We start from the raw sequence: 17,414 nt of genomic DNA on the forward strand, positions 1-17,414 counted from the left end.
ATTGAATAACTTCTCCAAGATCTTCTATGAATATCTCCAAGAACTCTCACAAAATTGTAATGCATTATCGAGGAGATTCCACGAGATAAATATCTAGAATTTCTGCTTTCTATGCATTTTCTGGATTACAAAAAAAAAAAGGTTTTGAGCAATTATTCAGAAAGCCTTTCTCTCGAGGAATTTTTCAGAAAGAAATTTCATGAACCATCTTTAGAAGAATCTTTAGAATTCCTGAGTATGCGGAAATCGTATTCAATGTAAACATCAAAATTATTATCAGGGCCGCATTTAAGGGGGGCCGAGAGGGCCATCACCCCGGGTCCCCACAAATCTTGACAAACACATTTATAGTTAAACTTTTACTGCAAGGCTAGTGTGCTTTGAACCTTAAAGACCTGCAGCTTGAAAAAAGAGATCAAAAAGAGATCAGATAAGAACTAAAATAAGACAGAAAATTGACCAAGCCAAGATGCCATCAGCGACAGCAACAAGCTTCAAGGAAGCTTTGAAGCAGCGTACGCATAGTAATTAAGGAAGCAAACACTTTATTTTCATTACTATGTTGAAAGATTTGTTATCCAATGTAATTTAATCCTAAAATTGTTTTTCCTTGATTTGAGCAAACTTTTGTAGAAACAGCAAGTTATCGTACACAATAGCTAACAATATTTACAAATACAAATACCAAGCAGGAAATAGAAAAAATAAACCCAGTGAACCACATATCGTATAAGAATGTGCATCCAAAATCACATATTCATGCGTCCAAAATCAAAATTGCACAAGATGCCATATTAAGTGTTATCAATGTCAATACAAGTTGTATATAAATCCCCAATACGATTCATAAACGACAATCTGTGTTGACAACAAAACATGTCGTAAATAGTGCAACTTAGAATCACGTTATGTTATATAAACTGACAGATCATATATCAATCTAGAAAGCATCGTATGAAATCGCAAAAACTTAGCAAAAATTGCCACCCAAACTTTGTCTATCTGCTGACGATGGGCCTCAAAGAACAACAAAGTATGTGTCGCTGTACATGAAACATGTATTAACATTGGCAAATAATCACTCGTCAGACAAGTAACCCTTGGTGGTACAGTGGTAAGGTGCCCAATTCCTGATCCAGAGGTTCCGTGTTTGAGACTCGCTGGAAACTTATTTTTTTTATTTTCATCCAAATTTTGTGGCATCGTATATCTGATCGCAGAAAGTCTGAAAAAGTCGTGCCAAGTACGTATATAGCCTCCACTTTGGTAGGTATATAGCCTTTTCGTGCATTCTATACGATTGAATTGATTCATATAGAATGATGTATAACAAAAGTTATACCAACCAAAATGTTTACTGGGAAACGTCACTTGATAGGAACCAGAAGATAAGAGTTTGGTTCTTCATCATAGAATCCAGGCCACACATTTATCTTTTTTTTTGTAATTCCTCGTGATATTACGACATTACTACTGCTCGTGGTACGGTATGTATTTTCTCATGATTTTCTGTAGGTATTTCGTGAGAACTATGGTATTTACCCAAAGATTCAGAAAATATTCCGAAGATTTCTCCAGGAATTCATTAAGTGATTATTTCCCGTGGAATTCATCTAAGAATTTTCCTAAGGAATCCCTCCAAGGGTTTTGTTTCGCATATCTCAAGACTATAACCGGGATTTTCTCAAGAATAATCATACAACTTAGTATTTTAGATATTTTCCAAGAAAGTTCTAAGCCCTCCAGGATTTTATCCGGCGATATGTATCAAATCAATCCTATAAGATTTAAGTTTAGAACATTTTCAAAAAATCTTTGTAAGATCCCCTAGAGTAACAACTTGAGAATTCGGTATAATCTTTGAAAAAAACCGGGTTAATCCCTGAGGAAATTACTGAAGGTAGTATCGTTGGAGTGCTCAAGGATTTCCTGTAGAGAATCCTTTGAGCATTCTTTGAAAAGTCGCTGGAACAATTTCTGGGATAATTGGTAGAGGAATCTCTAGAACATTTTTTACTGATATCCCTGTAAGAGTCCCTAAAAGTATTCCAGATAAAATCTGGACAAATCAATTGAAGATTTTAGACTGAGTTTCTAGAAAAAGACCTGCTACAAGCCCTACATCAATTTATTCTACTCAAAACTGTATGTTAAACAGCTTAAGTATAATTTGAGTTAAGGTACCAATTGGAGAGGAATCATCAAATGATTTTTTTTGTTGACGAATAAGTCCCAAAAAAATTGAATTTAATTTTTAAACATATAAAATCTACAAATATATTTACAATATTTAAAAACACATAAGATACATTTATTTAAATTTGAAATTGGTTCAAATTCAAAAGGGATGTTTTATTATATTTCTGAATTGGCCTTATTGATAGCATTGCAGACAATCAACTCGTTTCATATTGTAGTGTATTATTGATAGTTTTTCCTGACCTCTAGTGAACTTCCCTGACTTTTCAGATCAACAATTGAATTCCCTGACTTTCCAGGTTTTCTCCAGGTAGTCGACACCCTGTGTTAAGGTGAAGACAAATCGAAGCCAAACCTCAAATTTTCAAAAACACAAATCTGGAGAAACGAACACCCGTTTGAGCTGAAAACGGATGTTCGGTTCTCCAGATTTGTGCTCTTGAAAATTTGAGGTTTGGCTTCGATTTATCTTCACCTTAATGTGTTGATAGTAAACTAATATGATTTTTTTTAACATTTTAAATTGATTGAATATTGTACAAGTATTTTCATGTTGTATGATATTCCTGTGAATGTTCATTATTCAAATAGTTAAACAATGCTTAATACAGGATATCATACAAAATGAGATTACTTGTTCAATAGCCAATATATTTAAAATATTAAAAAAAAAATCTGTCTTTATGGAAATTAAAAACCACCTTGTAGTTTAACCTTTACGCCCCTGACCTATTTTTTACAATCAAATTTTCGTGATCTCGTGATGCCGATTTCAACGAAAGTTTGACACAACACAACACTTTTCAAGTTTCATGATTTGTTATTCGAAGCTAAGTCGCACGGTCGGTCTCAGTTTTATACGGATGTCCCTTGGGGTCTGTACGGAGGTCATTTGAGACATGTCAATATTATTTTTTTGCAAGGATCTAACAAAACTACAGTGTTTGAATTTGTATTTGTGCTTATTGTGCTTATTTGTGTCTACATGAACCTGACTACATAAACTTTAACATTGAATACATTTAAATTATACAATACCATTTGAGACAAGCCTATTCTTAAAAACAATGATTATTTTCATTCATTGTTATACACATAGTACTTATCGGCTCATTTTGGGCATAGTGTACGATGGTGATCTAGGCATAGAAAGTTAGTATTGCTGGTATGTTGAGGTTTATTCGAGCTAAAATGGCTGGTTGCGTCGATTTTTCCTTTTAAAAGTTTTGCTACAAACACATTTCTCATGATATTTCTTCTCTACTCAAGCATAGGATAGGGACAGAGTGTCGTGTTTCTCATGTATACCTAAATGAGCTAGTGCTGAATTCACAACTTCCTTGCAAAAAAGTGGGATTTAAAACTGTCACTAAACGTGTCAAGAATGGAAGAAAGGACGTTTCTCCGGAAGGCGGAAGGTGAACTATCTTCCACGGGTGAAATGGATAATGTTGATAATTGCATCGAAATGAGCAATCAGTTCGATGATCTAGACTATTCCAGGCTCTTTGATTCAAGTGAGCAAAAAAAGAGTGCCGCCTATCGTGGTCAGTTGTTCCGAATTTGCGGGATTTGGGCAGGAGATCTTGAACTCCATTAGGGGAATCAAGGTCAATCGCAAAGAAAGGAGACTTCCGGACGTTCTGCCGGAAACTCTTAAAGATCGCGAACTTCTTCTCAAACATCTTGAAGAGAAGATGCACAATTTTTTTACTTATGACGACAAAACTGAACGTTTGTTTAAAGTCAAAAGGTCTCTCAAATGACTATAAGTCACCTGAAGAGATCAAAAATGGAATTGATGATTTACTTGGATTTTCCCCGGTCCAAGTAATTATTATGAAAAAGAGAAATTATTACTAACTCAGGGTGGCCACCAAATATCCATTTTGAAATTCCCGCTTTTTTCCCGGTATAATTTTCAAAATTTTCCCGGTTTTTCATTGAGGGGCCCAAACGCAAAATGGGGACAATTTGGTCGGTTTTTAAATCGAATATACTAAAAATTCTTGTTCAAGCTTTTCGACGGAATTTTCAGGTAATTTTTCTGTAAAAAAGGAAAACTAATATTATTTTATAGGAGACTGGCTTGTTTTGTTGGTTCTTGTACAATTAGGGGAACTTACGTATTGTCGGCAGCCTAAGCAGCTGAACTTTTAAGAAGGCAATTTTACGCAACACTAGAGCACAACAATTAGCAGGAGTCACCTAAACTACACTTGAGCACTCTTCGTTTATTAATTATTATACATAAAACACTATTTTGTTCTCCTAATCTTCTATTTTTCCTCACCAAAGTCACGAGGCACTTGTTCTTTTATCGGCAATGCAATTACTATTGTCGGCAACAAAACTGTTTACTTCGGCAATCCAAAACTGCGCAAAAACTAGCTTATGTATTGGTAAAATTTCGTATTTGTTGACAATTCCTGAAATTAAACGTCACTCATTATGTTCTGTTCGGTGAAAGGGCCAATGCAGAAAAATACAGACTACACTGAGAAAAGAATTGCAGTTATAAATAGTCAAATTGAATGCACAATTAAATTTATGCAGACTGAGGCGCCGTCCACATATTACGTAACGTTCTAGGGGGAGGGAGTAGGCTCAAACGTTGCGGCTCAAACACATTTTTTTTTTTTTCATGCAAAGACCGTTGCGGAGGGGGAATGATCGAAAATTGTACATTTTAACGTAATGTCATAAATGGACGCTGCCTAATTTCGTTTTCATTTATTTTATCGAATATTTTTCGGCCTTAAAAATTGACATGTCATGGTTGTAAACTTGGAGCAGGTGCGAATCCAACCAAGAAGTTGCAGCGTGATGTCATGGTTAAATGATTCATAATATTGTGCTCTTCAAGAAAAATCCACGGAACGCAATTATCGGATTACTTGAATTTCAGAGTTGCGTTTGAATGGGTTACATGCATGATCCTATTCGCTACTCGCACATGCGCTACTGTTTATTAGGGTGCGGCTTATTTTTCAAAAGTTCTCAAAACCAAAAATTCGTGTACTCTTCTGAATTCGAATCATATAAGTAGAGAAACCTCAAAGTTTGAGCCACAAATATTAAAATTTAGAGGTGGCGCAAGCGTCTTGGAGGTGAATTTTCAAGTTATTAAAAGTGGCCTTCAGTGAAGTCACCATAACTTCGGTAATTTCAGCACCATTACCTTAATTTTTTTTTTTTAAACTTTGAAGAACATCAAATTTGTGTAAAATCAAAACTAGTTTCAATAAAAAGTAGTTAATTCCTATTTTTTTTTAATTTACTAAAAAAATATCTTTGTTTGACCATAACTTCATGAATACTCAACCGATTCCAAATCTTTTTGCATGGTTTTGAAGCTTATTTAATTGTGTTCAAACTTTTTATACGCCACATTTCACTGTTTTGTTGAGTTATTCAACAAAAACCGCACAAAAACATGATTTAAGACGAAAAACGTCAGTGTTTTTTAATTTTTGTCAGTTAAACAATATTCTTAAAGCTGAAACTGGTTTTCCTCATTTGTTAAACCTTTGAAAAGGACTTGGCAACATTTTTCAAATCATTTTGAAACAATAATATATTTGCACATGTTAAAAAAATGCATTATTCAACTTGTAATTCAAACAAAATGCTTTAGAAACATAAGTTTTATATGAAAAATGTAATATTTGGCAAAAAAACTTAAATAATCCAAAATAAAATCGATTATTTCTATAAAAAATCTTGTGTTTGGGTAGTTTTTGTTACAAAACTAAGCAAGGTCCTTGGTTCGATTCCAGGTTGCCACGAAAACTATGTTTGTTTTAAAATTTCGGTTCCATGACGTAAATTTATGAATTTCAATCCGATTTCTTGTGGCGAATTTTCATAAGGGGTTCCTTTGTTTATCGATAGTTCGTTTTCATGAGTGTAGTTTATTTTATAATGTCACCCTCTCGAAGGATGAGTTTGGGCCATTTTTCAAATGATTCCTATTTAAAGGAAAATAATCAAATTTCAATTATTTGTTCAGCATTTGCAACTTATTCTCATATTTAACCCAACATATCAAGTCAAACTGCGTAAGTTATTCAAAAATAAATGAGGGCTTACTCATTTTTGGCCAAATCTCACCCCCAACGACGGTACTTGCATAGTTGTTTTCATTTTTTTTAATGCGAAAGGTCAAGAATTTCATCGTGAATAGGGTCCTAAACCTCAGTCCCAATTTTAGTACCACACGCTTCATTTTAGGCCAAGAACACATGTTTACTCAATTTTTGAATGCTTTTCGTTGGTTTACGGTCAAAAAACTTTTTTTCAGATTTTTGAAATTTTGTCTCACCTTTTGGTTTAAACTCAAATAATGGGTGTATTTTGTTTTCCGTGTTCCTTCCGAAATGTCAGATAGGAACAACCCCAGTGTTAAAACGTTGAGGCCCTGTTTCATTTTTGTCTATTAAGAGAAAATCAAACATGATCAAAAGTGGACCCATTTTTAAAATTAAAATTTAAATATGATATAGTCGTTATTTGAGCTGGAAAATTTACCAAAGTAGTAGCACGAACACACTATATCGTGTTATTGAATAAAAACAAGTTTATATGAAACATTTTAAGACCCTATTGAACTATTCACTGACAAGCTGCATGGCTCGATATGGTTTTGGTCTGTAAAGGTTGCTGCTCTTGAACGCTCTATCACCAAGTTATTACCGAGAGAATTAATGGTATTACACTCCAACCTCTTTTTACGACCGTTTTTTAACGATGGTTCGTTTTATGACCACTTTTTTACGACCGAAATTCAGATTAACGACCGTTTTTATGAATGATCAATATCTTAAAAAGTATTCAAAATAGAGGATCATGATGGTCAGCAAAATTGTTAAGTAGTTCAAGGGCTAACATATGGTCACAGACAAACAGACGTAACACTTAGAACAAATCTCGATCAAATTCATAGTCACGAGGACATGTACGCCCAATACTATAATCGGTGTGTTTGGCCGACGCGCCAACAGATGGCGGTAGTGAGAAAACGTCAAACACGAACAAAAACGATGCGAGCGCTACGGGTGGCGGATTGGCCACCTACCATATTTTCGAATCAACCGTTAAAAAGGTAGTCGCTGGACAACGATGGGAGTGTGACGTCTGTTTGTCTGTGATATGGTGGTCACTGAATCGCGGAATTCTACCAGTAGGTGGCGCTAGTGAGCATCGAAATTTTATTTTGCGGATAGCTCAGGATCGTGATCACTTAAAAAGATAGCGCCTTCGGCAAAGTTTTTCGCAAAACAAAAATTCTACGCTCACTAGCGCCACCTGGTGGCAAAATCTCGAATCTCATAGCTTTTATAATGATAGTCCTTGAGCTACTGAACAATTTTGCCGAAGGCGCCATCTTGCTAAGTGATCAGGATCCTGAGCTATCCGCAATACAAAGTTCTATGCTCACTAGCGCCGCCTGGTGGCAAAATTTTGAATCTCATAGCTTTTATAATGATAGCGCTTGAGCTTCTGAACAACTTTGCCGAAGGCGCCATCTTTCTAAATGGCTAGGATCTTGAGACATCCGCAAAACAAAAAATATCGTGCTCACTAGCGCTGCCTGGTGAGAAAAACCTTGTATCTCTTGACAAAAATAATGATAGCCCTTGGCAAAATTTTGAATCGCATAGCTTTTATAATGATAGCGCTTAAGCTTCTGAATAATATCTGAAATATCCGCAAAACAAAAATTCTACGCTCACTAGCGCCGCCTGGTGGCCAAATCTCGAATCTTTTGGCCGGAATAATGATAGTCCTTGAGCTACTAAACAACTTTGCCGAAGACGCCATCTTTCTAAGTGGTCATGATTCTGAGCTATCCGCAAAAAAATGTTCTATGCTCACTAGCGCCGCCTGGTGGCAAAATTTTGAATCTCATAGCTTTTTCAATGATAGCGCTTGAGCTAATGAACAACTTTGCCGAAGACGCCATCTTTCTAAGTGGTTAGGATCCTGAGCTATCCTCAAAACAAAAATTCTATGCTCATTAGCGCCGCCTGGTGGCAAAATCTCGAATCTCTTAGCTTGAATAATGATAGTCCTTGAGCTACTGAACAACTTTGCCGAAGACGCCATCTTTCTAAGTGGTCAGGATCCTGAGATATCGGCAAAACAAAAGTTGCATGCACACTTGTACTACCGGTGACGCAATTTCACTTAAGCAGTGTTGCCAGCTACGACAAAATTTTGAACCCTTCATGAAAAACTGGATTACATTTGAAGAGTATTGTTATGTTGCTAAGCATTCTATTTTTCTGTTCCGCTCAAGTTTTATGGTTTTGATCTTTTCTTTATTATTCATGAACAGTGTTGCCAGCCATATGAACATTTGTGATTCGGCCGACTGTATAGCACGCAACACTTCCTTCAACTTTGGTGAACATTCGGTACCGTCATCTTTAAATTTTTTTTGGTATTTGCATATCACACCGCCATAAAATTGACTCTTTTGATAACAATCGAGCAGTGTTGCCATCTATTACCAAAATATGTAAACTTGAACCATTTTGGAAAGTTCTCAACCCACGCTTTAACTTTGCCGAATATCTCGAATCAGTATTTCCGCATTTAGACATTGCATTTTTCAAAAACATAATCATTACCCTGATTTTTTTACCGACCCCCCGATAACGGTCGTAAAAAGAGGTTGGGGTGTATTAAAAAAAATCCGATTGCGATGTCCCAGGATTTTATTTTTTTGGTATTTGAATAGCACTCTCCGAATATGGTTCAATCAGCTAATTCGGATCAAAATCCAAACCTTGCCAGTAATTTTTAAGGTTCATATTATTCTCAGTGTATTAGAAAATCAGAATAGACCCTTTTCAAATCTACTCACTTTTGATTTGACACAATTACATCATCCACCGATTGCCTGTAGAACAACAGGAGTGTTGCCAAAATAGTTAACCTATTTAAAGACGTATATTTTATATGTTTCTTAGTATATTGAAGTTTATGCGCTACAATCTTCAAATAAGGAAGGCATTGAAAGGCTCAATTATTACCCATGCATGTTTTGTTGCCTAGTTCCAATAAATTAATTAGTTGTGTCCGATCTTTTCAATGAATTTAAATCGTGAATAATAATTACACCGCAATTGAATATGGTTTTCTGGCAACCTGCTGCAGTAATAAAAAGTGATTGCCGAGGAAAACAAAGTTCATTAATTTTAACTTGTGATTTGAAGCATAAAAAATAAGTAATTTCTAGTGATTTATAGACCAATCTAAAGTATAATTGTGCATGAGTGATCAGTGCGTAGATTTTGTGAAAAAAATGGCATTTGAGCGGAGAATTGGACCTTTCGAAATGGTGAGTTTTTCTTAAGCTGTTCTTGTGTTGTTCTATTCGGCAGCTCACGAATGACGATGATTTCGTAAGCATTTATTTCATTTAATAATAAAACCCATGTTATACAATATTTTTGTGAAGGATGTGATTTATATGAAAGATTATAGTTCAAGGAACATGTTGAGTACATTGAAGGTAACCCTTGTTCCGTAGATAAATTCTAATAAGGACGATAAGTTAGTGTTGCCGAAAATACCCTCAGGGTGCCGAAGCCATCATTTACCCTAGTATGAAATGAAAAAAAAAATTTAAAAAAAAAAACGATTATCTTAAAACTAGGTTTCTGCCACTTACACTTCTTTGCTTCTATTCCCGTTACCCATTTTCTCAACTTTCTCGGAGGATTTTCAAATATGTTAATCCACATAAACACATTGAAGCTCTTGAGCAAAAAAATTGACCTGCTCTCAAGCTAACTCGCGACATACAAACACCATTCCATTTTAATTTATATAGACATGCCCAATTTTTACATCTTACAAGAAGTTTAGTGTAGCAAAGTAGACTATTTGTACAAGAAATTAAATCGTTAATATTTAAATATTATTTGTTCAAGATTTCAGATGCCTAATGGCAATACTATCAACCATATCAACTTTCTACAACTTATTTTTGGTGGTTTGTAGATTAGGAGCTTGAAGATATTCGTTCAGAATGATTTTCCCGGTGACCATCTCAATTTCCCGGTTTTTCCCGTCTTTTTCCTGGTGGATTCAAATTCCCGTCTTTTTCCCGCTTTTCCCGTTTTTCCCGGTTCGGTGGAAACCCTGTAACTAATTGCGAAAAAGCTCAAAAACTTGCTATGCAGTTTGAAAGCGCGCACAATTTTAATTTAGGACTTACTAGTCCAATTGAAAATCAAGTTACTCAGGACTTCGAAAATTTTCTAAATCAAGAGAACGTATTCGAAAATGCCTGGGAGACTGATTTGGAAGAAGTGAAAACTAATATTAAAAAATCGAAAATACGAAAACTCCTGGCGATGATGGAATTTTCTACATCCTCATCAAGAAACTTCCAGAAAGTAGCTTATCATTTTTAGTTGATATATTTAACAAATGTTTCTAATAAGCATATTTTCCTGACAAATGGAAAAATGGTAAGGTTGTACAAATTTTAAAATCAGACAAAAATCCTGCAGAAGCTTCTAGCTATCGTCCAATCAGTTTGCTTTCCTCCATCAGTAAACTTTTTGAAAAGGTTATTTTGAACAGAATGATGGCCCACATCAACGAAAATTCAATTTTTGCCAATGAACAGTTCGAATTCCGCCATGGACATTCGACCATTCATCAACTTTTACGTGTAACAAATTTGATCAGTTCCAACAAATCTGAAGGCTATTCTACTGGTCTTGCTCTTCTAGAGATAGAAAAAGCATTCGACAGTGTTTGGCATGAAGGTTTGATTGTAAAATTAAAAAACTTAATTTTCCAACATACATTGTTAGAATAATTCAAAGTTATCTGTCAAATCGTACACTTCAGGTTAACTATCAGAACTCCAGGTCTGAAAGATTTCGTCAAGTCAGCATTTTGGGACCAACATTATACAATATTTTCACATCTGACTTACCTGAGTTACCTCAGGGATGTCAAAAATCCTTGTTTGCGGATGACACAGGATATTTGGATATTTTTTCTTCATACTTGCTAAAATGGAAGATTTCTTCTAATACTTCCAAAACTCAACTAATAATATTCCCACATAAACCAAAAGCTCTTTATTTGAAACCCTTAAGTAGACATGTTGTCACGATGAGTCAGATGAAGTTAAGTATCTAGGGCTCATGCTAGATAAGAATTTAACTTTCAAAAATCACATTGAGGGCATTCAAGCCAAATGTTATAAATATGTAAAATGTCTCTATCCCCTTGTTAATAGAAAATCAAAACTTTGTCTTAAGAACAAACTTTAAATATTCAAAAAAAATTTCAGGCCAACCATGTTGTGTGCTGTACCAATATGGACTAGCTGTTGTAATACCAGGAAGAGAACTTAAAATAGGTATAGTACCAATGAGTTACATAGAATATCCAATGTTAAAACATTGGAACAAATATCAAAAAAATAGTTAATAATATCAGGCTACAATCTTCTATTCTACGAATAATGCGTTATATATTTAGGTTAAGGTTTTTCTTATAAGCAGATGAAATCAACTCACCTGTAAAAAATCTGAACTGCTACGGCAAATGAAATGTAATATGTTGTTAACAAAATTTAATAAAATCTTAAATTTGTTTTACCAAAATTAGGATGATAGTGTTGTCTGATAACACAGAACACTTAGATATAAGAAATGAATGTAATGTTTGAAATGATACTAACGAAGAAATGAAAGAAAGCCATTAAAAAAGGAAGATTCTTTAGAGATATTTCCGGAGGTAGGGGAACTAATTAATTTTTGGCCGTTTTGTATAGGGTATAGGGAATTGGAGAAGACTTGCCACAGTAATGCGATTAATGCTGCAACATGTAAAAGTGTTTATAGCAAAATAAAACACATTTTGTTAAAAAATTAAACCACTTCAAAAAGTTCCTTCCTCCTTTGTGTGTTATTGCATAAATTTGTTTACAGTGTAGTAAGCATAATGGTACACTATGTCCTGGAATCGAAAGAATTTCTAATTTGAAAAGATTTTTGAGCAGATGGGAATAGAAAGATTGATGATAAGAAGCATTGCTAACTAGCTCATTGTCAGCTAGAGACCCAATAAAAGGACAATATAGGGCAGTTCACGGCAAACCTAGTCGCTTGAGAACGTAGTAAAATAAAACTTCAATGTTCCGTTGCTCGACTCGATATGCACACATGGAAGATTTAACTAGAATCCTAATCCAAAACACAATGAAATAACGTCAATGCGGTAATTCCAATGTTGATACTCTAAGTCTAAACTAAACAAATTGTTTGGTGTGCGCAAAACCATAAAAGCATCACTTAGGGCGCCTACTCACGAGGCGTCACCGTTTACAACACCATTGAGTCAGTATTCCTTAGAACTTGCGGGTGGTGCTGGCGACGACACCGTGTAGCAAGACACTCCCACACCATTTGTTTCCATATAGAGGCCCAAGAAGTTACGCATATCATCTACCACCCAGCACATTATTGCAATGACTCACCTCGGCTGCCAACCGGTTTCAGCTTCGGCATCGACGCAAGACCTTCGAATATTCCTCCTAACTTTTGACCTCCATTGCTATCACTTGTGCCCGACGCCGCGGACGCTGGTCCCCTACTAATACTATTGCTATTGGCTCCCGCTCCAACACCTCCTCCGCTGACCTTGCCCTGAATCAGGGGTCCACTCTTGTCCACCGTGACCGTCTTTTTCAGCTTGGTTCCCTTCTGGATCGACTGCAGCAGCGCGTTCCGTCCATCGCCCGAGGATTGTCCGCCACCAAGTTTCATCGCCGGCGGGGGCGGTGGACCCGGTGGCGGAGGTGGCCCCGGCGGCGGTGGCGGTGGAGGCATTTTTCAGGAAGCTGAAACAAAACGAACGGGAGAAATGATTTTTGATTAGATTTTCGCTGTGATAGGAATCATGTGGGAAAATTTTTGCTACACTTTTGCAACCTTGCTCTCACTTATCGAAACCCATTACCAATCAGCACTGATAGGCGTTATCGTCGCGACAATCATCGTTCGTGTACAAACGTTGGCAGTGAGTTTGAGTGGAGTCTCTTCGGACTTGCCTCTTATCGTATACGAGCACAACGTAGTAGATATAAGGGGACATCCATAAAGTACGGAATCCCTTATCCAAACATTAAGGGCGGCACGAGGTAAGTGTGCCATCCGAGGCAGGAGTTCTATGGTGGAACTTCCACCTACAATTACAAGTTTAATTGGATTTTAGTTGGATTAAAGTTGGATGGAGTTTAGTTGGATCGAACTATAATCCAAGATTCTACTTTTCAAACCAAGATAAGTATAAATTAAGCTCTGATATTACAGTAAACTATTTTAATACGGAAGATTTAATACATGTCTTAACCTAGTCATGGCGAAAACTGTAAAATGTTATAGGAAATTAAGACTGTAAAAAATATGGGTTTTACCACAATATTACTAAATAATTGAAGCAGTGGTTAAAAGGCTCTACAGACGAGAAAGGACTGTAAAACAAGGATTTCACTTCCATTTAAATATTCATTTTTTTTTGGCGACATATTCTTGATTTAGGATTATTCAATGCAGTTATGAAGGAATTTTTTATCGAAAAAATTGTTTGAAATTATGTTTTGCATATACAAAAACTGTATCTCTTAAGGGGCATTGAGGACACCACATTTTTCTCATATAAAACCAGACCAAGTATACTCACGGTATGTTGCGTATAACAATTTCAAAATGAGAAGATCGATATGTGTATAACTTTGAAAAATTTGAAAGGGGATAATTTCATTTGCAACTAAAACGAAAATGATCGATTGGGAGGTTTAGCACATTTTTCTACTGGCTTTGGGATGTACCTTAAAGTTGAAAGTCGGGAAATTGTTACTTTAAATTTACAATACATAAAAGTTAGCAAATCGACCATCATAAAACTGGGGACCGGATTTGTGTAACAGTAGTAGTAAGACCCGCCATTCACGTCAAGGACCTGGTGTCTATACCCGAGAAGAGATGGTAAATTTACATTACTACATCAGTGACGAAGTAGGGAAAAGGGAATTAAAGCCGTTGATCCCGATATGAACTAGTTCTGGAGCTGTCCATAAATTACGTAGAACCAAAACATGGTTCATCATGGTATTTTCCAGAAGTCATCAGCTGCAATGAGTATTTTAAGAGACATGCTATTGGGATTCTTCGAATCGAACTATCTGCCGTGGGAAGAAATTGTCAAAAAATTACCAGGATATAAAAATTTTGAAAGATATATGTTAAGAACATTCGCAGAAGTCTACCAAAGAACACTGCTACAGACATACGTCGTCAAAAATCTCATCAAAAATCTTAATGAATGATTCGAAATAGTTCCAAGAATTGCTTTTGGGAAGCAGTGAATAATTTCATTTTTTTTAAACCTTCCAATAAACACCAGAGTTCTGCGGAGCTAGAAAGCTGACCACAATTAAGCCGATAACATTTCAGTAATTTCCTATGAATACCTCCAGGAATGATCATAGTTTTACATTTTCAAGGTTACACAGGATGTTATAAGAACGGATGCGCTTTGAGTGATTATATCCGACAGAATGATGTTGAAACTATTTTACCAGTATTCTCACAATTGAAGGAAACAAGAAAGGTAAAAGGTTAAAACTATTTTAAAGATAAATATTTTGCAACTCAGTAATAATGATATCTTGAAAACAAGTTAGTAATAAATTCCATCAATCAAGAGAAACATTATTTATTCTCGAACGATTCGCGAACACTATGAGAGGTCGTTACGGCCCCCTTGGGCACCTCGTACCACCGATGTGGAAGCCCTGTTTTATAGAGTTTTGTTTTGTAAAACTACTTTGAACCTATGAAAACTTTTGACAGCGTATTTTTATTTTGGAGAACTATTTTTCAAAACTTTTGAAAGTTTGAGGTTATAGTTGTAATGTAAAATTAAAAGAAAATTAATTAATTTTATCAAAACAAACATGTTTTAGTAGGTTCAAATTTAGCTCATCCTTAGGGTGCTCTTCTTGCTACCCCTATAGTTAGGGTGTGTGTATAAATAATAATATAAATGATTTTGTGTGGTAAATGATTGGACAATGCGTACCATTAGTACTTCGCGTACCTGCAGGTATAAAATAGACCCCATTTGTGGTCCTTAGCCTCTTGTCCAGTATCTCCTATCCCTACCTCCCCGTGGTGCCGCCTGGGGTATGAGTAACCGTAGAGAAGATCGGGTAACCAACCCTGGTGGGACCTAGGTCGTATACGGACAGGGAAGGGGGGCTCCTCTCTTATGAGGGTGTAGCTTATCAGAGCGTCTGTTCTCCATGTTAGGGGCGGCTCAAAATAGCGTATGTTCTCCATGTTAGGAGCGGCTGATCATCGTCCCAGGGTGGCCACCAAATTCCCGTATTGAAATTCCCGTTTTTTTCCGGTTTTCCCGGTACAGTCGCCAAAATTTTCCCGGTTTTTGATTTAGCGAATTGAAGAGATTTCAACTCAATTTCTAATCTTTTGATTTTTTCTTCACGAAAATAAAGAGTTCTTCAAAGCAAATAAAACACATAGAATGAAGCACAAAACATCTGTGAAATATGATTCAACAGATTTTTCTGTGGAACCACTGCAGTGGTTTCAGCATAACTGTCAAAAATTTACTAAAAATTCGGTGAAAGCTAAAATTATGCCAAAGTTTGGGAAAAATTAACATGAAATTCGGTGAAAATCGATATTTTTACCATATACTGATATACGCATTAAAGAACTGTGAAATCATTAGGTGGCCATGTTTCTAATTGCGAGCTTCGCTAAAGTTTATATTTTTATATATTTATATAAATATACTAGATTTTAAAACAAATATGGAATTCCGTTCAATAAACGATCAGTGTCGGAAAAAAGTAGAAATTCCAAATAACTTCTGTTGTTGAGTGCTTTCATTTCAATCATCACATATCAGTGTCTAATTTTGTTGTCGCTATTCAGTTATAATTGCGTGGATAAGGATAAGTATTGCATCGAGGTAAATAGGATGAAGGCGCATTACCGAAAATCCGAAAGAAATTCTTCTTTATTTCAGCGGAAGAACTATAAAACGTCAACAATGAAAACAAAATATCGCCGGAAATTCGTGAAAATATCACCAAACTATTCAATGCTTTGACCAGCTAAAATTTTTTCAGCTTCACGGATCGATCGGTGACATAAAATATCAATATTCGGTGTAATTGCTCAGAAATTTGTGATTTATTTTAAGTTTAAGGTAAAATTTAAACATGCAGAAGCATGTACATATATACCAAAAAAGTTATTGAAAAGTTCAAAAAATGTTATCCTTGACAGTAGTGGAAAGATTTGAAAAAATATTTCAAAACATGCTTAGCAATGTTATGAGAAAAGTGGAACATTTTAAGGATGCATAGTGTAAAAAAGTAGTAATTTAATGTATGAATGAATGAATTGTCTTTATTATCGAGACTTTCAGCCATTGGCTGGTTCGTCTCTTTGAGATTTAATCATTAAACAATTTAAGCATTCCAATGACAGATACTTGCTCGAATTCACAAATGCTGAATTACAATATAACTTCTGGTTTGTAGATTTGTAGCTCCAAAATGTTCATTCAACACGATTTTCCCGGTAGTCATCTCTAATTCCCGGTTTTTCCCGCCTTTTTCCCGTTTTCCCCGGTTCGGTGGCCACCCTGTGACGTCCTAGTGCCAGCGTGGGACTCTAAATAGTGCTGTGGACGATGATCCTCCTGCGAGACAGGGGGTTGGCGCAGGCCTTACAAGCCAGCCGTAAAAATCATCAGTACAGGAAGCATACAATGTAAATTCTCACCGGAACAATCGGCATAGACTCAGGCATCGAAAACGGACTAACGATTGGAAACTCGGGTCATGGCACTGTAAGTCTCTCAATTTCTTGGGAAATACCCGCATTCTTTCCGAATTATTGAGGGTCCGCAAGTTCGACATCGTAGCGCTGCAGGAGGTTTGCTAGAAAGGGTTGAGGATCAAAGGCCATTTCTTATTTTTTACTTATCTCGTTTATTTGGCAGGCTCGGGCGCCGTATGGCATAACAGAGCCGATATCTTTTCTTTTTTTACATTATATACATTTTAAAATATGTATTTATTTTAAAAACTATGTTAGTTTGGGGAAGTTTTAAGGTTAGGAAGGCCGTTTCTTCAA

General features: G+C 35.9%; 1 protein-coding gene across 5 annotated transcripts in view; it reads right to left on the bottom strand.

The window, feature by feature from the left end:
• The window catches only part of LOC5570214 (WAS/WASL-interacting protein family member 2), a 105,455-nt gene that overhangs the window by 46,591 nt on the left and 41,450 nt on the right, over nucleotides 1–17,414 (bottom strand). For 4 of the 5 annotated variants that reach the window (XM_021852386.1, XM_021852385.1, XM_021852384.1 and 1 more), the window contains exon 2: nucleotides 12,716–13,078. In XM_021852386.1, the coding sequence (XP_021708078.1) occupies nucleotides 12,716–13,067 (352 nt within the window). In that variant the 5' untranslated portion in view covers nucleotides 13,068–13,078. Of the gene's footprint in view, nucleotides 1–12,715; nucleotides 13,079–13,197; nucleotides 13,268–17,414 lie in introns of those variants that run through there. The other variant, XM_021852383.1, reaches the window with a different exon arrangement.

This window comes from Aedes aegypti, chromosome 3 (assembly GCF_002204515.2).
Source record: "Aedes aegypti strain LVP_AGWG chromosome 3, AaegL5.0 Primary Assembly, whole genome shotgun sequence".
Classification (NCBI taxonomy): Eukaryota; Metazoa; Arthropoda; class Insecta; order Diptera; family Culicidae; genus Aedes; species Aedes aegypti.